This window comes from Peromyscus eremicus, chromosome 13, assembly GCF_949786415.1.
Source record: "Peromyscus eremicus chromosome 13, PerEre_H2_v1, whole genome shotgun sequence".
NCBI classification, from domain to species: Eukaryota; Metazoa; Chordata; class Mammalia; order Rodentia; family Cricetidae; genus Peromyscus; species Peromyscus eremicus.
In genome coordinates, this window is record NC_081429.1 from 6,896,629 (window position 1) to 6,919,643 (window position 23,015).

At 45.1% G+C, this 23,015-nt stretch overlaps 1 protein-coding gene across 1 annotated transcript; it reads left to right on the forward strand.

Annotated features, from left to right (window-relative positions):
* Positions 1-557: 557 nt before the first annotated feature.
* Positions 558-10,613, forward strand: Cops8 (COP9 signalosome subunit 8). The gene is made up of 8 exons (XM_059278403.1): positions 558-710; positions 1,514-1,584; positions 2,656-2,704; positions 3,737-3,869; positions 7,516-7,623; positions 8,464-8,526; positions 8,978-9,025; positions 9,709-10,613. The coding sequence occupies exons 1-8, from the start codon at positions 633-635 to the stop codon at positions 9,786-9,788; spliced, it is 630 nt and encodes a 209-aa protein (XP_059134386.1). The 5' UTR covers positions 558-632; the 3' UTR covers positions 9,789-10,613.
* The last annotated feature ends 12,402 nt before the right edge of the window (positions 10,614-23,015 follow it).

The following is a 23,015-nucleotide window of genomic DNA, read 5'->3' on the forward strand; positions in this document are numbered from 1 at the left end:
AATCTGTTCAACTGTCAGTAAAGGGAGGAGAAAGTTAATTCCATTTCTTGGAGAGGATGTGCCTGCGGCTCCACGCAGGTTGTGGACAGGAGTTCTGAGTTGCTGACAGTTGCTAGGTGATTTTTTTTTTCAGAGAAGGGTGTGTATGTGTGCATAATAGGTGTAGGTGAGGGTCTCAGGCTGCCAGGTGCAGTTAGAAGAGTGGTGTGCGCACGGCCCAAGCCAAGAAGAGTTTCAGCTTTGAAATTTCCTCGGCTTGTAACACCTTAGCTTACATGCGTTCTCAAAACACATGGAGATCCAATGGTTTTATTATTCTCCCACTGTAACTGTGGGTATGAAAGAGGCATTCCCGCTGTCACCTTCAAGAGCAGAAGCCCCGAGCGGCAGCCAGCCCCTCCTAAGCGGAGCCGACTCTTTTAAGCCTGGGCGGGTCCTCCAGAGCACCGAGATTGCGGGCTAGAGCGCTCGCCGCCCGGCTCTCTCCGCCACGGCGTCGCTCAGGAAATGACGGCACGCTCGCGCAAGCGTACTGAGCGGCACCGGCTCTCACGTCATCGCGGGCGCGACGCCCCGAGGGCCAGCTTGGGCTTTGGTCTGGCGGGGCGGTGGCGGCGAGAGCGGCCGGGAAGATGCCAGTGGCGGTGATGGCGGACAGCGCCTTCAGTTTCAGAAAGCTGCTGGATCAGTGCGAGAACCAGGAGCTTGAGGTAGCGCGGCAGGGTGGGGCGGGCGAGTGGGCGCCGTCTCCAGGGTAACGGGCCGGGCCGCGGCCTGCTGGGAGCATATGCCCGATTCATCACGCCCCGGTTCCTGGCGGTAGTCGGGAGACGCTTCCATTTATCATGTTAAGATAAAAAGTTCACTAGCTTGGCTGGGTGCGGTGGCATAGGAATCTCATGGAGCACGCGTGAGACGGAGGCAGGAGGATTGCCTGTAAGTTCGAGGCCAGCCTGGGCTACGTAAAATCAAAACAACAAAAGAAATAGGGGGGGAATAAAAAGGTTCCCCGACTAAGGAGACAGCAGCAGCTTGTTGATAAGCACTTAGCAGACCTTTGCTGAATGGATTAAGATTGATGAAAGACAGGCCTCTATAACTGCTTGATGGTTTTTAGCTTATTTGGATAGCCTTTTTTATAATGGGCTTACTATAATTATAATGTTTTATAACTTTTATAAAACACAGTGTTTTAAGAACCTTTAGAAGTATTTACTACAATCGTGAGTTGCTTTTTTTGTTTGTTTATTTTTTAAGTTTAAGACCCTCCGAGGTGAAGGACACTTAAATATTTGTGTATTTGTAAAGAAACTGATACCCCATTGGAGGTAGATGACAGTTGACAACACATCTAAATTCACTCCTCGGATTTTAATCCTTGATACTCACCCAAGCTTTTTCTGCGTCTGTAGTAGTACTGGAAAGGGGACTTAGTTTTTCCATTTGAATTTTCTCTTTTCTGAAAGTGTATTAGGAAATGAGTTTTTTTTTCCCTCTCTTTTTGTCCCTGTAGGCTCCTGGAGGAATTGCCACACCACCAGTGTATGGTCAACTTTTAGCTTTGTATTTGCTCCAGAATGACATGTAAGTAGTACCTTTTACCTAAATCGAAAGATCAGCAGCTTGCTCGAGATTATTCGAAAGTACATATGACACATAGGTCTCTTTTATCATAATCCTGTTATATGTTTCCTATTCAGTCATAATAATAATTAGGCTCATTTTTTTGTTGTGTGTGTTTTACATACACCTAAAAAAAAAACCATGGTAAGTTCTTTAGAAAAAACTAGTGTCAGGAGCCATTGACCTATCCTCTTTTGTCTGAAGGCACACACCTTTAATCCCAGCACTCAGGAGGCAGAGGCAGGCGGATCTTTGAGTTCAAGGCCAGCCTTGTCGACAGAGTGAGATCCAGGACAGTCAGGACTACCACACAGAGAAGCCCTGTCTTGAAAACACACACACACACACACACACACACACACACACACACACACACACAAATCAGAAACTTCTATGTACTCAGTAGAAGAAAAGAAGCTGAAAGGGAACATTGGGAAGCCAGGAGGCGTTAGGCGTTTTTTATTAGTCTTCCTGGTTGGGAAGCAGAAAGCGTGAGTGTGCTGGAGAATAGAGGGCTCCTGTAGCTCCAAACCCTTCGTGATATTTTTACAGAAACTAAACTGAGATTTGCAGTATACACAGAGAAGTTGTTTCTGTTTTGTGATCACATTCCAACCCCTTAAGCCCTGTGCCCACTAGAAGGGCTCCTAATTATAACAGCATTGTGTACACATGTATTGTGAGGGACAGGGTGTCAAAGCCTTTAAACGGATACATTGTTAAATCTGAGTGGTTGTACGGTTAGTTTTATGTAAATCTGTGGTTTGAATGTGTTGCTGTAGTATAGGATCTGGATTGTTAATTTTAAAAAGTCAGCAAAAAATAAAAAAGGTTGCCTTGGAAGGGGTTATTTCATACTCTTTTTTTTTTTTTTTTCCCTGGAAAGCTGCTTTTCCTCAGAACAAATTCATATAAAACTGAATTGTCCTCTGAAGTATATTAGTAGGTGTTCTTTCATGTGCTTACATTAGAACCTGGTCATTCCGTGTACTGACTAAGATGACTTATTTTTAATTGATCTCTGTAAATTAGGAATAATGCAAGATATCTTTGGAAGAGGATACCACCTGCTATAAAGTCTGTAAGTATTCCACAGCATTCCCTGTTGCTTTAAAAATACTGGCATTGACTTAAATGACAGCCCCCGGTTCCTCTTTTCTTTCCCATACATATCACAGAAACTGTAGTTAATCGAATCTTAAAGTTAGAAACCTTCAGGTTTCTCTGACAGGATGGTTCAGAAATTTTGTTCATATACTGATGAGGTTTCCTGAGGCCTGCCTTGCTGTGCAGTTGGCCAGTTCATAGCTGACCAGTTTAGATGCAGGGCTGGGGATTGCAGCGGACTACGCGTGGTTTTCTGCAGTGATGGCGGTTTGAAAACTGGCATTGTGTACATGGACATTCACTGCATTAAGATGACTTTATTAATTAAATGTCTTACTTGGGATGGGAGAGTAAATGCAATAACTTTAGAAAAGTTTCTTGCCAAGTAGAACGAAGTAAGATTTTATTTCACTTTCCTTCCTTTCCCTGAACTTCTGTTGGTAAGAGTGAAACAAGAGTCGGGAGTGACACATGGTGTGAATGGGAACAGCCGAGCTGATATGAATGGGAACTCTGCACATAGGCTCTGCAGTTGACATTGCCTTGTTAACCTGCTTTCTGGTAGTTTTGTCCTGAGTAAATGCCAGCATCTTAGGTTTAAATAGTAGTGCTTAGGATAATTGATTCCCACACTTCATTCTGAAACATTTTTTTACTTTCTTATGCTTTGTGATTGTGGTAAAAACATTAATTATATAAATTGTTGACATTACTGCTCACAGTGTTTTGGAATCAGGCAGATCCAACCTTTGGACATTGCAGAACCGTTTATCACCTGCTAAGTTCATAGTCTGGAACTGGACATACAAGTTAAAAAAAGAAAAAGGTTTACAGTTTATACCTGTGCTCGGCCCTGTTAGAAGAGCAATTGCATCTCCTAAAACCAGTAGTGTGTGTTTTAATGATATAGCTAACAAATTTTATGTCATTTCTGAGATTTTGTTTGAAGATACAGTCTTATTAATTCCAGAGTGAATTTCTTCAAAGGCAACAATTTTTATTGCAGGCAAATTCTGAACTTGGGGGAATTTGGTCAGTTGGACAGCGAATCTGGCAGAGAGATTTCCCTGGGATCTATACCACCATCAACGCCCACCAGTGGTCAGAGACTGTGCAGCCAATCATGGAAGCCCTTAGAGGTAGTGTTTCTTTGGGGTTCCACTTCGTGTTGCACTAAGCCTGTCCTTGGAGCCCTTGGAGGTATAGCTGTGCTGTGTCGGTGTGCACTCTGGAAGCGGATAGTTCTGATTTGTGGGTGCCTTTCAGACTTGATCTGTGCTAATTGTGATTCTTCATCTCATTACTGGGGACACTGGGGAACATGGCAGGAGCGGGAGCATAAGGGTGGGTGTCACTGATTCCAGATCCTAGGTACTCCATTGGTAATATCTTTTATCCTCTTCATCATTATTTTTGTGGGGACAGGAAGGTTATGACAGGGCCTCGCTGTATAGCCCATTCTGTCCTTTACTCCTTGGGTTACTGGTGTGTACCACATATGTGGCCTTGTGAAAGGTTATTTGCTGTTAAAATGAAACTTGGCAATAACTAAAGTTCACGGTATGGGTAGGTCAAGATTGTTTTTAGGTCTGTGTATTTTCAAATACACAGACTTTGGACTTTGTTAACCTTGGCTTTGCTGGATGTTGTGTGTCCCCTGTACACATCGTGTAAAAGGAACAAGTTCAGAGTCTTGGGGCTCAGTTTGGAAGATTAGAGACCTGGCATGACTACTGCCACATAGTAGCTCTGTCCCCACCTCCCTCCTGTCTCATACTCCCCTGCATGTGCTTCCAGTCTCTCCGGGTCACTCTCTTATGTTCTTTTTATTGACTTTAGGGGGGTGTGTTCGAGCGTGCGAGCGTGTGAGCATGTGAGCACACACTCGTGTAAGCCAGTAGCATTGGATCCTCTGAGGTAAACTCACTGGCATTTCTGAGCCACCAAGCATGGAAGCTGGGAACCAGACTTGGGTCTTGGAAGAGCAGCACACGTCCAGACTCTTAGCCGCTGAGCCATCTTTCCAGCTCCATCACACACATCCGTACCTCTCTTACGTGGTTGCACGCTTCCTCGTTTCTGTAGTCACTACCTGCCTTTAGTGTGTTTTTTCCGTTGGTGAGCAGGTCCTCATCAGTGGGTAAGGACATGGGTGGACCAGGGAGCAGAGAGCAAGGATTGCTACACCAATCGGCTCTCTGCAGTAGTGCTGTGATCGGCATACAACAGAACAGTGTAAATGACAAAGCAGGAAGTAGCTGCTTTGAATAAGCATGGACTGAGTTTCAAGGTAGACATGGACAGGGGGAGGAGTGTGGAATGAGGTCACGTGATTGCAGTGGGGCTGCTGGAAGCTGGAGGAGTCACAGGAGGCGAGGGCTGACAGGATGGGCTCAGCCTGGTCAGTACAGGCTGCCTTTGCCGGGTGCTGCACTGCAGGCTGATAGGCAGGACTCGGGGAGGGGCTCCTACTCATCCAGTGAGGGTTCTGTGTGTTTATTCTTTCCAGTACCACCTCACACTGATTCTCCCTGAAATCGAGAGTTCCTTCCAGCCCACAGACAGCATTCTGTCTAGTGTAGCATGCTGGAGTTTGATCTCTGGGGCCAGGCTTTTGAGTTTTCACTTTGGCACATCTACCTCCTGGTCTTCACTTCCTTGTTATGAAACAAAATTGGAGAGTTGACTTGTAAACACTGGTCATGGCCTGAGACATTGTTCTATTCTATCCAAGAAGATTTTCTTGAGACTTCAAATCCCCAGATCCCCAAATGGCACATCCCACCCTTTTCTCTGTAAAATGCCCGCCTGGTAAGGGCAGTCTCGAAACAGATCGGAATTGCTGCAGATTTGATGTTTTACTTTTCAGTGTATTATAAATTTGTTTTCTAGTTAAGAACAACCACAGCCTCACCTGTTAAAGGTCTCACAACTTCCCCAAACAGCACCACTAGCCGAGGACCAAGAGTTCAGACACAGACCTGTGGGGACAGAGTGTATTCAGACCATAGCACCTTCAGTTCAGTCTGAACCACTCCGTTCTATTAGAAAATCAAAGACGTTTTGGCTGAAGAACCTGGTGGGAGAGCTGTTCATTACAGAAAGCCAGAAAGGGCTGCAAAGCACCGAGGGAGCAGTTGTTCCTAACAGCCACCCTCACCCAAATCCTGAGGGGATGGGAGGAGGGGCCGGTATTACTGGACTCTAGAACAGAACTGATTCCAGAGCTGTGGAGGGGTGTCAGTAGAGCAAGTTGGGGAGCAGTGTGTGGCTACTGATTAGCACTGGAACACAGAGCCTTTATTTCTGCATCCATTGTCAGCCTGCTCCTGTCCCTGTGAATGTTCTTCCGTTCTTTTTAGCCCTCCCTGCCTCTCCACAAACCTGCTGCTTTTCTCTTCCATTCTCGTTCGGCTCTGTCTCTTCCCTACTCCAGAAATCTGACCAGACTGTTTGAACTGGAGACAGTGATTTTTAAATGGTGGGAGAGGGTTATGGGGCACACTTCCTGCTGCATGGATGTTCCTGCCATGGCTGCCTTGGTTCTTTCCCACTGAACGTCTGTCTCCTTCCTAGGGAAATTTCCGTACCGTCTGCTGGAGGTTGGTAGACTGAAGCAGGGTGCAACTCTAAAGACAGCAAGGAGGGGGAGGAAGAGGAGGAGGAGGAGGAGGAATGGTGGAGCAGCCTCCGTGGGAAAGGAAGGGGTGCAGCTTAGTGTCGGCTGTTTGCGTGGGGAGACTGCATGCCGTGGTTGCATGGGGTGGGCAGAGGGTCTCCTTCCGTCTTGACATGGGACTAGGGGACACACTCAGGTCCCCAGGCTTGGGTAAAAGCGCCTTTACCACTGAGCCATTTCCAGGCCCGTTGGATCTGCAGTTTTTCAGCCCTGAGAAAGCCTGTGACTGAGGGCATGCCCCATTTTGGTTCCTGTCAGCAAGCCCATGTTCACAGGAGTACTGTAAGAGGTGTTTTTTCAGGCTGTTAAACAATGGGGCCAGAGCCCAGGGGCGGAATGTGAAGAGTAGTCTGGGTCAGGGACTAGTTTGGAGCAAAAGGTGCCTGAAGGGACCTGTACTGCTTGGTTGACATTGCAGAGGGGCGGTTCAGTGTGGTAGGGGCTTGATTTTATGTGTCCAGTTGCCTCACCTGTGGACTGTAAAATCTGAATATTAAGCAGGTTGGCAGCCTTCTGGAGGAGCCTTGTATTACCAAAAGGGCACTGTACAGGAAGACTGGCTGGGTTGGATGGGGTATTCATCTCATTGTGGAATTTTCTTAATGTAGGTGTATGAGCATAAGGAAATGGGGAAAGCTATTTCCAGGAAGAGTTCTTGTGCTGGGGCCTGGCAGCACCTTCTCTTGAGAGTCAGGCCTTGAGTTTTGGGGTTCAGGGTCCTGACTTGATGCACACTTGGAAGTTAGGGACAGGTGCTGGGGATAAGGTTTGTGCTCCTGTTCTGGGGGAATCCTGTATTGGAGACCCTTCCGAGAGGTAGGGTATTCTCATCCATTCTGCTAGTGTTTTCAAGTGAAAGAGAGCAAAGGAAATGTAAAGTGTGTTTGCTTCCTTCAGGTTGGGGTCCTGTGGGTGTTGTTTTCCACCCTGTAGCTTTTGTTGACACCTGGTGTGCGGAGTGTGTGTGTGTGCTCACTAGAGCCTCTGGGCATGCGGTGTCTGCTTGGGTGGCTCTAGTCTTGCCTGGAAAGAAAAACTGGATGACAGCTGTCTTTAGGAGTCCTGATCTCTTGGTTCCTGCCACCAACCCTCCCCACCCACAATAGATGCAACGAGGAGACGCGCCTTCGCCCTGGTCTCTCAAGCCTACACCTCCATAGTCGCCGATGACTTCGCAGCCTTTGTCGGGCTTCCCGTGGAGGAAGCGGTGAAAGGTACTGGAGCTTGTTGTTCCTTACGGGGACCAGAAGTTACAGAGATCATAGGTTCGCTGCTGCTCCTCTGGAGCTCCAGGAGAAGGGTTTTGGAATTTAGGAAGTGATACAAAACCCATACCACACAGCACCTCCATGTGGCACCTGTACCAAGCACAGGAGTGTCCCTGTGGCAGCTGTGTAGACATCTGCCCAGCTGCTTTAGAAAGCACTCCTCGACTGACCGAAGCGCCCAAGTTTACCCTTACCTCCTCAGAAAGAGTCCTGTCTCCACACTGCATTTTAGTTCATTTCCCCAGTGCCTTGGCCATCCCCAAGTGCCTGTTGCCACTCTTAACCTCCTTACTGGTACAACACTGCATGTACTTGGTTACATTGTTCTACAGTGATTAACAGTTTTGATTCTCCAACTGAGATGAGAGACCATCACATGTTGTTTATTATTCTTAAGTTCCCAGAGCCGGGGGGGGGGGGGGGGGGGGGGGGGGGGGGGAAGCTGTGGTGTGGTGGTATTTTGTTTTGTGGGCAGTTGGTTGTGGTATGGGGCTCTCGCACCTGCATTATTAGTCATTATTACTACAGAATGCTACGAGGGGCGGCCTAGAAGTTTCTTCTGTCTGTTTGGAATTAGACTAATTAGGTCACTACTACAGAAGACTAAGCATTTGTCAGTGATTATACTAGCCCCAGACTAAAGTGAGGCCTTCAGTATGTTCAGGATATTTCAAAAATAACTACATAACACCTGAGTAGGGCATGTAACGCAGTGACAGAGTGGCAGTGTGGGTCAGGCGGGCACGTGTGCTCTCCTCCATCTGTGTGTGAACTCTGCACTTTCAGGTGTATTGGAACAAGGATGGCAAGCCGACTCTGCCACAAGAATGGTTCTTCCCAGGAAGCCAGGTAGGTGGATCCTCAGAGACAAATGACGTCAGAGCAGAGTGACATTGAAGGTCACCTACTTGAGACTTTCCCTTCTGGTCAGTCCCCTGCCCTGCCCCGTTGTTTCAGTCTGTATCCCTGCCCTTCATCTCACCTCAGGAGAAAGCCCTGTTCATTCCTGTGTGCCTTTTCCTCCTGCGTACAGGAGTGTCCTTTTCTGGGGAGTCTTTAGAACTGGGTGTCCCGCCCTCATTATAATCTTCCTGCATCAGCCCTACTTCCCTTCACCCGCCCTGGGCACCTGGTGTTTAGACAAAAGTCAGTGCGCAGCCCCAAGCTTGTAGATTCAGGGAGACTGAAGACAAAGTGTCCTCTCTCCATCTGAGAACCGAGTGTTTGTAGTGGGGTGAGCGTCACAGTCTGGCATGACATCTCTTGGTCGTCTCTAACTGTCTTCCTCTTTTTTGTTTAGCCTCAGGAGCCCTGGATGTTTCCTTGAACAGGTTTATTCCCTTATCAGGTACGTGTTTTCCCATGCACATTTTAAGTGTTCATTGTTTGCTGATGTGTTTTCTGTAGTGTGTAGAGGTCAATTCTGCAGATGTGTGGGGACACATGGCTACAGAAGGAAACCACAGGCTTCCGTGTAGCTAAGTTGGAGTGGTGGCACCTGATAGCCCAGCCCAGAACTACCGCCATCATGCCAGGGTCTCTTGGGGTTCTGGAATGGACTCAAAAGGCTCCACAGCCTGGCGTGCCAGAGTCAACGTTAGCATGTAAATCCTGAGGTTGGATCCTTGTTCCTCTGCTGCTCTTGCTTGTTGACAGTGCAGTGTTCTGCTTGGACCAGACACATGAGGTACACGTGGGAGCTGTTCTTTACCCCGTTCCCATGGTGGGGCCTGTCCAGGCAGAGCTATGGTCTGAAGAGGTGCTGCACATGAGACATGTTTGAATCTACATAGCCTGCCGCAGCAACAGCGGTTACTCTGAGGCATGTCCATTTGAGACAGCCAGGCTGATAAAATGGAGACTTCTTGTCTGAAGCAAAACCATCCAGGACTCTGGCAGGCATGATTTTTGTCTAAAACCAGGTAGCACAAGAAAGTTCCCTTGTTCAAGTCCTCCACAGGCTAGTGGCAGGCTAGGTGCTCTGTCCTACCACTGGCTAACTTAGAGTGTGCTTCCCTCACTGTCATACAGAGCCTGCCCCAGTTCCACCAATCCCCAACGAGCAGCAGCTTGCCAGGCTGACCGACTACGTGGCTTTTCTGGAAAACTGATAGCTCACTTGGAGTTCAAGGTCCACCTTCAGACCCTGTATTGGCCAACAGATGTGGAGTTTTATTCTGAGTTCACTGAACAGGGTGAGCACCTCGATGTCCTTTGGGTGTGATAAAATGCACATAGAAGATGAAGTGGATTGTACAGTGTCCTCCTCAGACACTGCTGACTGTCCTCGGAGCAGTTCTCATTTGGTTGGGGCCGTCAGTATTATGCAGCCAGCCTCGATGACTGGACTCTGAACACAAGCTGTCCTGCTTCAAGTAGCAGAGGGCGCTGTGGTACACACCACACTCTTGGATACCACTGGCCTCTAGCTGTAGTGATGTGCTTGAGGTTTGAGGAGGACTGTCCCCAGGCAGTGCCCAACCCACATTGTCACTCGCACTCCGGAGAATGTGCTCTTTCTTCCCACCCCAGAACAAGGAATCACTGATGTAGACTCAAAGAGCTGAGGGTGGTGAGACCATCACCTGGTGAGGAGCTCGTCAATGCCACATTTTTTCCCAGTATGTGCAAGCATCCATTGCATGAAGTGGACAGTGTACAGTGAGATCGCAGCGTTTGTGTTCCTGTGAAACTCAAGTGCTGGTGTCTCCTTTCAGAAGAGGGGGAGGGGCCTGGAGTGCTGTGTGTGCTGAAGGAAGCTCCCGAGCTAGGGGACAGCCCATGCTGCCCTCCTGCTGCGAGTCCCCATCCTGTGTAGAAATACTGGCTGCATCTATGTTTGTTCCTGTATGACAGCCCTTGATGATTTGAGGTGGTTGATACAGCCCTGGTTCATTTAGCATTTGTTCAATAAATATTTAATTGAATTCTTAAAACTGTTTCATCTAAAGCTGTTTCTAGAAATTCCACAGTTTGGTCTTAACTGTGAGCACATTTATAACTTTGTCCTTGTCTCAAATTTTTTTTTTTTTTAGAAATTTTCCATTCTTATAACAGATTTATTCATTACACAGTTTTATTACATTGATAATAACATAGTTCATTCTGAAGTTTTGCTTTTTTTTTTTAAATTAATTTATTTATTTTTGGTTTTTTCGAGACAGGGTTTTGCTGTGTAGCTTTGCGCCTTTCCTGGAACTCACTCTGTAGTCCAGGCTGGCCTCGAACTCACAGAGATCCACCTGCCTCTGCCTCCCGAGTGCTGGGATTAAAGGCGTGCGCCACCACCGCCCGGCTGGGAGGAGGTCTTAAGTACAGGCTTAAAAAATTCAAAAATATTTTTTTATGAGTTAAAACCTTTTTCCTTTTTCCTTTTTTTAGTATTTGGGAATTTTACACATGCATATAATGTGTTTACTTCAAATTCATCCTCTTTTTCCTCTTATTCTTCCCCTAGGGCAGTGGTTCTCAACCTTCCTAACACTGCGACCCTTTAATACAGTTCCTCCTGTTGTGGTGACCTCCAGCCATAAAATTATTTTTGTTGCTACCTCATAATTGTAATTTTGTTACTGTTATGAATTGTAATATAAATGCCTGGCATTTCCAATGTCCTTAAGGTAACCCCTGTGAAAGGGGTCATTTGAACCCCAGAGTCCGCGCCCCACAGATTGAGAACCACTGCCCTAGAATTTCTCAATTAAAAAGAAACTACCTTACTTGTGACTCTGGTGAGTTACATAATTCCTGTTTTCATTGGTTCTCTAAAAATCATCTTTGGAAATACAATTTTTTTAAATCATTTGGAAATATTTTTTAAATTTCCATTTTATTTAACCCAGGGAAATCATGTTAAAATGTTGAACAGTTGAGGAAGTGAAGACAACAGAAGTCAGCGTATTGAGAATAAGGGTAGTAATACCAGCGGTGTAGACACCAGGTGCAAAGTCTAAATGGATGGCTGGATGGCTCCTGTTTTTAGTAGCACATTGGGATAGACCCAGATGTATCCTTGTTGGGCTTGGTGACTTAGACGGAGTTTGTGGAGCAACTGAGGCCATGAGTGGAGTGGGGAGATCTTACACTGAGCATGGTGTGTAGTGAATGTGAGTATAACTCAGGCAGAGGGGTTTCATGTGCCTTATCTGCTTGGAGAGGCCGTGAACTACTACTGCACAGGAAAGCGTTCTCTCAGGTGACCTGATGTTGTGACTCCGCATTGCCAGTGGTTTCATAGTTTACAGAGCCGTCTCATGTTCATAGAATAAAATCAGCAATTATTCACATTGCTGGAGGCAAGCTGTCTTAAATCTGGCTTGGAAATGTCTCATTTTTCTTGGTAAATAGTATTTCCTCCCTCCTCCCACCTGACAAGGCCCAGAGTGAGCAGAGGACGGACCTCGCTGCTGGGCGGCACGGTCACCGACTGGAGGAGAGACTACTTGTGGAGTTGGCACCAGTGCAGAAGCTCAGCCTGCAGATCGCTGCCTGGCACAGAACGGGCTAGGCCAGGGAGTACATGAAGACAGGCTCAGCAAGTGCTGTGGGTGCCAACCTGGTAGGACCCCTGCGCCAGAAATCAGCCATTTGCCCAGGAATAGTTGTCTATGAGCTTAAACATTTCAAGTTTACAATCCTATCCACACTATGTGAGTATGAGAAGGGCAAGACATTTGGTTCCCCTTCCCTCCTGTTGATCAGCTTTGAGAATAATAGTCATCCGTCAACAGTCTGCCGAGCAGCAGAATGAGCCTGACGGTGCTGGGCCGGCTGAGGGGGGAAGAACTCAGCCTCAGAAACCAGAGTGCCGGTCATGCAGCCTCTAAGACCACAGGGTGCCACACAGGACTGAGCCTGAAGTGTGTCAGGCATACCCGTGCCTTTCTCTCTGCCCGGGCTGCTCCAGGGTCACCAACAGCACCCTGCTACCCCTGGGGGTACAGGCAAACCTGGGTAAGGGAGAGCCCCTTGGACAGTGCTTCAGCCCCCAGGACTGACGGTCAGTAAAGACACGTGTGTCTGGGGGGCAAACAGGGCTGTGTGTGTTCTGTACTTCACTCTGAAAACAACCCCAGCAAGGCTGAGTTCCCTTCAGTAACCAGCTCTGCAGTCCTTTTGTCTCCTCCTCCTTCCTGATTTTACAGTCTCCACGTTCGCCTCCTCTTGTCCCCTGAGCTCACGTGTGCTTGGACCTCACATTCTCTGCTTGCAGTGGGGCGCTTCAAATCGGACTCGGGGGCAGACTGAAAGCACCCGAACCGCATTTTCTCTCCATGGTCACAGTGGGTCACGCAGTCTAATGTGAGGTGAAGTAAGCTTCCAGCATCAGCTGGCAAGGTTTCTCTTCCGGAATTCTGTGTGTGCGTGTTTAATCAACACTTCGACCTGCTCGTTTACAGAAGATCGGCATTAGTGGAATAGCTAAACACTACTGGAAAACAGCCAGTTCTAGAACGTGGGGACTCACTGGACAGAGTCTTTGTTTCAGTCTTGTGCTAAGATAAAACGCCCTGACAAAAAGCAGCAGAGGGAGAAAAAGGGGTTATTTAGCTCACAGTTCCAGGCCCATCACTGGGGGGAAGTCAAGGCTGTCACAGCCACAGCCAAGAGTAGACAGAGGCTGGGCAGTGGTGGCACACCCCTTTAATGCCAGCACTTGGGAGGCAGAGGCAGGTGGATCTCTGTGAGTCAAGGCCAGCCTGGACTACAGAGCGAGTTCTAGGACAGGCGCAAAGCTACACAGGGAAACCAAAAGAGTAGACAGAGAAAGAATGCATGTGTGCTTAGTGCTCGGCTAGCTTTCTCTGCTCTTACACAGTCCAGGACCCAAACCCGGGAATGGTGCTGCCCACCTTCAAAGCAGGTCTTCCCGCATCAACTAAGGCCATCTAACAGTACCACGATGGTCCTCTTCCCAGGTGGTTGTAGCTTGTGTTCTGACAGCTCCACTACTGGTCAATCTGACACAAACAACCATCGTTTTAAAACCATAACCTTCCATCCCCCTCCCCTCAAAGTCTCATGTTTTACTTTTCCATAGTACACAATAAGGTCCAACTTTTAAAGTCCCCAAAGTCTTTAAAAATCCCAACCTTTTAAAAAGTCCGAAGTCTCTTAACTGAGCTATGTAATAGAAAGTTCTACGCAAACATTGGTGTCCCAAAAGGAAAGAGTGTTGCAAGGACAGTCGCATCAAATCAAAGCCCAACCCAGCAGCTCCGGTGCCAGCACCTAGGACTGGTAATGTAATCTGGGCCAAAGGCCACGGGTGACCCCATTTCCCCATTCTGTCTCCTCAGCACACATAGCATCTCTCTCAGGCTCAGGCAGACCCCACTTCACATCCACAGCGCAGCTTGTCTCGTGGTCCCGGCATCTCCAGTATCCTGGAGTCTCCATAGCAACTGAAGCTTCACCATCACAGCTTCAGGCAGTAGCTTCTCAGGGCCTCTCCACACCCACCGCAGGATGCCTGGCCTCAGGGATGAGGCTTGTTCTTTTGGGCCACCAACCAGCTCCCAAATCATGACACAGAGACTTATTGTTTTGAATGCTTGGCCTTGCTTAGGCACATTTCTTGCTAGCTCTACTAACTTAAACTGTTTATCTGCCTTTTGCCTCAGGGCTTCTGTATCTTACTTTCCCTGCTTCTCTCTGTCTGTTTGTCTGGTGTCTGCCTGGCTTCTTGCCCCAGGCATGTCCCTCCTTCTTTCCTCCTCCTTGTTTTCTTCCTTTCTCTTTCTAGACTCCTCCTATTTATTCTCTGCCCACCAGCCCTGCTGTGGGAGCCTGTTCTCAGGTTCCTTGTGGCTTTACCCAGCAGGTCCACATAGAGGATGATTAGACCACGGGCCTGAGTACAGGTGTCTGGGATGGTCTGCACTTGACTGTGCTGGAGGAGGAGGTCTTTTGCTCCGCCCCTTGGTGTCTCTATAAAAACCCTGGGGCAGAGACAGTCGGGGCCCATTGGAAAAGGTTCCAGGCCCTCTTGAGGCTTCCTTTATTTTCTATCTGTTTATCTCTGCAAGATTCACCACAATAAATCCTTCTACTTAATATTTCCTGTTGCTCGCACTCAAGAAAACTCTGGGGAACTGTGGGGGTGGTGGGTAAATGCCCCACAGAATGGCGCCATGAACAGGGACTAAAAAAAGAAAAAAAAAAGGGGGGGGACTAAAGACAAATGAACAGGGACTAAAGACAAAGTAATAGGGACTAAAGATAAAGGAAAAATAATAGTTTTATTACAGAGTTTTTGGCGAAAGTGCTGAGTTCAGCCCTGCCAGTGGATAAGGCATGCCGGTGTTATGGAAAAAATATATATTTTTTATATATATTGAGAGGCAGGGGTTTTATCCTCGAGAGAAAAGGAAAGCGGACTGGAAGGATGTCCGATGCTGCAGCGAAATTCTCTTCTGTCAAAATTTTCTATCTTCTATCTCTTTCTCAATTTCTATCTGTGAAAAATAAGTATAAGGTATAGCATAGTAATATAGTGTAGGAAAAACTTAGAAGTATAAGATCGTGTAGAAAAAAATAAGGCAACTAGACAGAAAAACTCTACAATTTTCTAACTTTGGGGGCTATGAATGCAAACTGGGAAAAAAATCTTTCTTTGGGCTTTACGGGTAGTAAAAAAGCTCTTCTTTGAGCTTATGGGGAAGAAAGAGTTTCCTATGGAAGCTTTTTGACCTGGGGACAGCTGAAATGCTAAGTCCAAGTGGCAGGAGAAAGTGATTTCTCCCTGAGGCAAAAATGGGGGTGTAAAAAGCCAAAAAGTTTAAAGTTGGGAAGTTTTGGGAAAAGTTGGTCTTTCTCCTGGGGGAAAAAAAATCTTTCTCAAACTATAAAGCTTTTCTTGGAAAATTTGGGGGGGAAAAATCTCTCTAAAAAGCCTTAATCTTTCTCTTAAAAAACTTTAAAGCCTTTAACTTTCTCAGAAGGACAAAAATTAGAATCACCTGAAGATATTAGTATGGGGACCACCTGTGATTAGCTCTAAGGGAAAACAACAAACCTCTTAAGACAGCAAAACCTCTCCAAGTTCTCTTTCAAGCTTTAAAAACCCTCCCTGCAATGCAGGAGGCAGGGACAAGTTCCTAAAAACCTAAGCTCTATCTCTTCAAGCTAGTAAAAGACAATGGGTCAGAGTACCCTGAGGGAAACGCTTGGGAGAGTGTGGGTAAAGAGCTACCAAGAGCCCAAAAGGGCAGGAAACTTTACCTGAGAAAGGCAAAAAAGCCAAGCTTTTCAGTTACGGCCAAGCTGAGGCATTAAGGGTTTTGTTTCTGAGTGAGTTTTTCAGAATGAAAAGGTGCTCCTAATCGTCCTAACGCAAAGATCCCCTGAAGCATGCAAACTGTTAGCATTGTATCCTAGCTTCTGAGCAAAAACCCAGAGGCGACTGGCCAGCGTCTCTGAGTTGGGGTGCATTTCGGGGATACTAGGGTTCCTGCAGTGGTAAACTTCCTGGAGCACAGAGCTGAGGCAGGAAGGTGCAGGACCCAGGGGAAGATTGCTAATGAACAAACAAAGCTAAAGCCGGTGGGAACGGCACAGTTGTCCACTTTCCTACAAGTCCCGGGTTGATAGGTCCACAGCTGCAAAAAGAAATCTGAGAAAAGCTTTCCTATCAGAGTAAGGACCTTTCTGGGAAAACAGTAAAGCTGAACTGTGTCTGAAGCAGTTGTGCTGCTGAGTCAGAACGCTGTCTGGGGAAAGAGCCCAGCCAGGGCAGAACAGAACTATCCAGGAGTGAAGCTTTCTTTTCTGTCAGAGAAAGCACCTCTTTGAGAAAAGCTTTGTTTCAACTGACTCCCGTGAGATGAGGGAGTGTAGCCCTAAGGGGTGATTGCTCTGGTATAAGCTCTGTCCTTGAGCACCCAGACAAGCAAATGCAACCCACTGGGGGACTGGGCCAGGTGAAGGCCTGATGAGGCAAAACACCTGTCCTAATGGGAATTTAGAAATGGCAAAAACCTTTCTTGTTAGATTTTCAGTCTGTACGCAAACCACACAGACCCTGAAAACAGAAACTGACAAAAAACCCCTACCTTCAGTAGCAGGGAAAGGCGCCACTGTAGTGTGGGAAACTGTTTCTGGGGTAGAGGGGATAAACTGAGACCAAACTGGAAACTGTCTGGGAGAAAGACTCTGAAGAAACAGAAGGGACAGATTCCTCCCCAGAAAATGCATGACCTGTGAAAAGCTGCTAGAATCTGAGGCAGATTCGGGGGGAGAAAAAAAAACCCTACCTCCAAAGGCAGCTAGCAGAGGTACAGAGCCGCAGACAGATACCTGAAGCTCTGCATCTGCGGGGGAAGGAACAAGCAAAATGAGAATAAAGTCAGTGGGAGAAAATCTCTGAAAGAGCTATGGAAAAGCTGTTGTACATGATCTTGTTTTTCACTGACTGGCTAAGACAAACACAAGCCCCAAGGAAAGTTGCTATCAGAAATTGCCCACCTCAATGAGTGCTAACGAGGCAGGTGCGGTTCTGATTTGGGGGCCAGTGTCAAATGAAGGAGAGACACCTGTTAAAGCCAGCTGAGGAGAGACCAGAAACCTCCCAATGTCCCATAATTGAAAATGTAAAATGCTTGTTCAAATCTCCCATTGCAAAAGCAAAAAACTTTGTTCAAACCTCCTGGGCAAGAATTTGTAAGCAAGTCTGGTAAAAGAGAACCAGTTGACTCTCAGACCCAAAAAGAACTATGGGAAATGACTGATGGGAAAATGATATAAGGGACTGATATGGGACTGATATTATTATGGACTGATATAAGGGAGATGCATTCTGGGAAAGGTAGTTTTTCCACTAAAGATGGCGACATTGCCCTGAAGCACGTTTGTCAGCTCGAAAATACATTCATGGTAAATTTAAAATACAGCTTTTAAAAGAATAAGGAGGAAAATCGTCTAAGAGTTTAAGTGTCAGTTCCAATGAAAAATTGAAAGGATATGGAACTAGGTGCTTCGTGGTTTGGGACTCCGTTGGTAAAATGCCTTATTTACCCTAATAGCTGTGCAAAGTTTTTACAGTAGTTGGATGACAAAAAGCTACCTTTAAGAACAAACAAGCCACTTTAAAATCCTTAAGAAAGCAAGAGAGAGCAGTTTATACACTGAACGTTGTCTTAGATATGAAGAAACTTATGTGAAATTAAAAATTATTTACCTCTTGAACAAACAGCTTGCAATGAGTGATTCCTTTGCAAATCTAATTAAGGGGATAAGAAACAGGCATTCAAAAAGAAACGACTGCTTTATAGATGGGAAACAAACTTCAGAAAATCTAGCTGTCTTACAAAAGAGTTGCTTCACCTGAAAGTTCCTTATAAAGAAATCAATGCTAAATATTACAGCTGCTATTAACATCAGGAGTTAAAGCTAATGAAGTGAAAATACTAAATATAGTTCAGAGCTGTGCCACTTGTGGCTTTACTAGCTCCTTTAGAAAAATACTTTATATCACCTAATAGCTGTGCAGTATTTGGCAAAGGCCATACAGCAGCTAAATACGGTAATTTCACCCTCAGCGTGAAGTGAAGTTTTTCGGTAGAACAAACCAAAAGTACTGCTGTAATAGAAACGTTTGTCTGAATTGAAGCACTTAGGGGAACTATTATGAATTTGGGTGAAGGGACAGCCTCTAGTTAAAAACCGTTTACCGCTGACAGTGCATCTCTGCCAGTCTGGAACGGCTGAGAGAACTGGCAACTTTGGAGTGTGGCATCATCCTGGGGAGGTTACAGTCCCCTAGCAACAACTATCACAATTCTATAACAACAACACTCACTAAATCCCAGTGTTTTATAGCAAAGCTGACTATAAACTCTAAACTTTAGCAATGATGTATGTACTTCCTGTCTAGTTAAGAAAATCTTTCTAATAGAGATAGTAATAATAATTAAGAGTAAGAAATAGAAAAAGATGAAAATAAGATATGTGAGTTTGTAAAAATTCTGTCTTGTTAGATCTGTGTTAAGAAATCTTTGGGTGTTTGCTAAGTTGAGTATATGCTAATGATAGCCCTATATAAGTTTGTAAAATAGATCTATAGAGTTCCTTTAAGAATATAAGCTTGCAAGAAATATCTAAGGTAGTCTTAAGACATATAGTAATAAGCTTCTAAGAAGTGAAGATACTAGTTGTAAATGTAAGTTTAAATAAGAAATAAGATAAGATAAGATAATAAATAAGAAATAAGATAAGAAGTATATAAGAAGTAATAAGAAATATATTTGCTAAAGTACTGTAGTTTCCTTAAGGAGTATAAATAAGCAGATGTTAATGTTATAAGTTTGTAAAAAACGTGTAAATGTTGAATGTGAGTCTAAATGCTTCGCAAGGCAAAAAGTTATATGTGAGTTTGTAAAAAAGTGTGTATGTTAAATGTGAGTCTATTCTTAATGTATATGGTGAAAGAAACCGAGACACAGAAGGTAGTGTCCTAGTAGACTGCAAAGTAGGCAGTCTGAATGGTTTCAAAAGCTCCAGAAGCCGCTAAGAAGCTAAGAATAGCGGACGCGAGAACCAGCACAAGGCATCTGCAGCTGAGATCCATGGAAAATCGACACAACACAGAAAAACCTGAGCTAACATCAAAAACGGTGTGGTTTAGAATACTACTGTACCTAAAAAGAATAAGTTCAGAGACGCTTGTTTGAACAAAAATTGTTAACGGCAAAAAGTTTTGGTTGAAAAAACGTCTCTTCATATTTGGAAGTGAAAGCCTGATACCAGAATTTATTTCTTGTTTGAACTTTTTGAACTTAAAATGAGATAAAACTACAAAAAGATTTTGGTTATGGATTTCTTCATATTTGGAAGGCTAGTACCAGAATTTATCATTTGAATTTTAAGACTTAAGAAATGAAATAAACACTAGAGATTTTATTGCAATGGGACAATTTTGAGTTTACTTATAGTAATGGCCTAGGAACTGTTTTTTTGGAATTGGGTTAAAAATGGAACTGTTTAAATGAAGAAATTTATTTCTACCTAGAATCAAGATGCAGTTTTGTGTATGCATATATGCTTTATTAACTGGTGATTCATGACTTGTTTTATGGAACTGTTTATGTAAAAATGGAATTACTTACAGAACTGGTTTTGTGTTACAAATGGAACTGTTTAAATGGAAAAGTTTGGGTTTTCTAATTAGGCTTGAGATTTTGCTTAAATTATAAAGAAAAGGGGGAGAGTTAATATTCCTTAGTCTAATTTCAAAAGTTCTTTGAGTGGATTAATGTCATGTTTTGTTAGTAAGAAATGCAAATGGGGTATACTAAGAGACTACTTTTAAAGTGTGTAAAGAGTTTTATTAAGAAACTGCTTTTGGATGTTTTACTAAAAGTTTCCAAAGTGTTAATGGTTAGATTGAAAATATTGCTTTTCAATATGGGTTTGTAGGAATTGTATGAGTTTGGGTTCTTCTAACTAGGTTTGAGGTTTTGTTTAAAAAAATTATAAAGAAAAGGAAGAGTTATGAGGTAGAATTATGTTTGCAGAAATTATATTTCCCTATTGATATTAATGCACCCTGGTTTTGTGGAGTTAAGGAAATATTTAAGTTTGATGTGAATACATTGAAGTTTTTCCTATGTTCTGTTAGCAAGAAAATTCATATGATTGAGTTAAAGTTGTAAGACGGAGAAAATTGTTAACTATATTTAGCACCACATATGCTAATTCAAATGGTTCTGTTAAGAGTTTGCTTTGTGTTGTAAGATTGAGAGAATTGTGACTATGTATAGCAATATTTATGTTAACCTGTTAATGGTAATGATGAAGCTAAGGGATTCTTTAAGTTTGTAGTCACCTTAAGAGTTTTTGGTTTAGAAAGCGCTTGAGGCAGCTAAGACTGCTGTAGTCACCTTGGACCTAATTCAAAAGAGAAATGCCATCTTTATCATCCTGTACTCCCATACTGGGAGGTGTAACAGCTATGGAGATTGCTGTAAACCATTAATAGTTATTTTTTATATATATTAAGAAAGGGAGACCTGTGGGAGCCCGTTCTCGGGTTCCTCGTGGCTTTACCCAGCAGGTCTGCATAGAGGATGATTAGACCACGGGCCTGAGTGCAGGTGTCTGGGATGGTCTGCACTTGGCTGTGCTGGGGGAGGAGGTCTTTTGCTCCACCCCTTGGCGTCTCTATAAAAACCCTGGGGCAGAGACAGTTGGGGCCCTTTGGAATAGGTTCCAGGCCCTCTCGAGGCTATCCTTTATTTTCTATCTGTTTATCTCCGCAAGATTCTCCACAATAAATCCTTCTATTTAATATTTCCTGCTGCTCACACTCAAGAAAACTCTGGGGAACTGTGAGGGTGATGGGTAAACGCCCCACACCCTGCCTATCCTTTTTCTTGCCTAGCTATTGGCTGTTCTGCTTTTTATTAGACCAACCAGGTACCTTAGGCAGGCAAGGTGAAACAGATTCAACAGCTTTATATAATAAATGCAGCATAAATAAATGTAGTACACCTTCACACAGTTAATATTGTGCAGCATAAGCAAATGTAACACATCTTTGCCTAGTTAAGATAATATTCTACAACAGCCTCAGCTGTTCTCCGTGGCTCCCCCAATCTTACATCTTTACATTCAGAACTAGAATCTTGCAGATGACCCAGCACTGCCAGGCTCTGCTGCCGGTCTGAGATGTAGCCTGGGCCCTTAGACCACAGCTGGATCAGCTGTGCGGACTGAGGAGGCACTTTCCTCTGGCCCCACTGTGGGCAGGCAGCTTCTCTGCAGTGATGCTGATCTCTGTCTGTTACAGTTGCTGACTCAACACCAGCCCAAACATCATCCTCCTTAGATATTTCCTCTACCAACAATCCAGTCCATCATCTTTAGGTTCAGCTTCTTTCAGTTTCTCAGGACACAGGCAGAATGAATTCAGATTCTTGGCCAAAATGCCACACGGATGGCCCCCACCCAGGACTGCTGGAGTCTGTTCCCCACTGAGACCTTAAGCCAGACCTCCGCTGCTCATGCTTCCTTCAGCCTTACTGTCTTCCAAGCTCCCACAGAGCTACCCATTGAGCTTCGCTCCCACCTTTCAATCATTTTTCCAGTCCAACATGCCATACACTTACATTCTTCCCCAGACAGCTGCTTTTAAGAGCCGTGTGGTCAGGACACAGCAGTGACTCCACTTCCTCAGTCCCAATGTCTGCCCTGGTTTTATTCTGTAGCTTCAAAAAAAATTAACAACCTAGGGGAGAAATGGTCTATTTTAGCTCATGATTCCAAGTTCGTTATTATAGGAGGTAGAGGCAGGAACTTGAAGCAGCTAGTCAAAACCACAGTCAAGAGTGAGAGAATGAACTGATGGAAGTTTAATATTCAGCTAGCTTTCTCTACCCATACAGTCCAGGGCCCCAAACCAAGGAATGGTGCCACCCAACTTTATAAGCCTAAGTAGAACTTAGGAAAAGTGCAAGTGGACATCTGGCCAGCACAGTGCTAAATGAAGCAATGAAGGGGATGGGGGCATGGACGTGTCTGAGATGCAGTGGACTCTGGTCATGTGCACCTTCTGATGTCAAAGAGGAGAAAATACAGCAGGAAAATAAATGCTTTGAAGTCCTGGCCCAGAATATTCCATTCTGATCTGGAGAAAGCAAACCATCAATTCGGAAAGCTCAGACACACCCCACGGAGCAAGTGCAAAGAATCTACACCAGGAAACACCAACTGCAAAAGAGCAAAGGCCGTGTATTAAAGGGCAGCAGCCGAAGTCGGGGCATTATCCTGAGAACAGCGGCAGAAAAGCTACGTAGATGATGAAATGGTATTTGTACAGTTGAAGGATACAAATCCTGGCCATTATTTCATTCTCTGTGTTGTTACTTTTAAAAGATGTAAAAAGATACACCAGAAAGCAGGCGCTGCTTTGGTAATATTAAAAATAGAGTACGGAGTGATGGCTCATGGGTTAGCCCAGCCCTTGGGGGGATGATACAGGAGGAGCTCAAGTCTGCCTTAGCTTCGTTCCTGTTGCTGTGATAAAAGAACCTGGTCAGAAGCAACTTACTGTCAACTTGACACAACCTAGAATCACCCAGAAAGAGTGTCAGCCAAGGAATTACCTAGTTTATTTTAACTTCCAATTCTCGGTTGCAGGCTGTCATTTCAAGGATGTCACGGAGGCGGGAGCCTGAGACTACAAGTCATCACATCCACAATGAGAAGGGAGAAATGAATGCACCCATACTCCCTCCTTGCTGATAGCTAGCTTTCTTCATTCTTACAGAGGTCGGGCCTAGGGAATGGTGCTGCTCACAATGGACTAGCTCTTCCTACATCAGTTAGTAATCAATTGTGAT

What these genes read in the sequence shown, in the direction of transcription:
- Cops8 (XM_059278403.1), top strand. Translation starts at nt 633, where the DNA reads ATGCCAGTGGCGGTGATGGCGGACAGCGCCTTCAGTTTCAGAAAGCTG. An exon ending in TACCACCTGCTATAAAGTCT is followed by an intron (nt 2,705 to 3,736) that starts GTAAGTATTCCA and finishes TTTTTATTGCAG; the next exon opens with GCAAATTCTGAACTTGGGGG. An exon ending in CGTGGAGGAAGCGGTGAAAG is followed by an intron (nt 7,624 to 8,463) that starts GTACTGGAGCTT and finishes CTGCACTTTCAG; the next exon opens with GTGTATTGGAACAAGGATGG.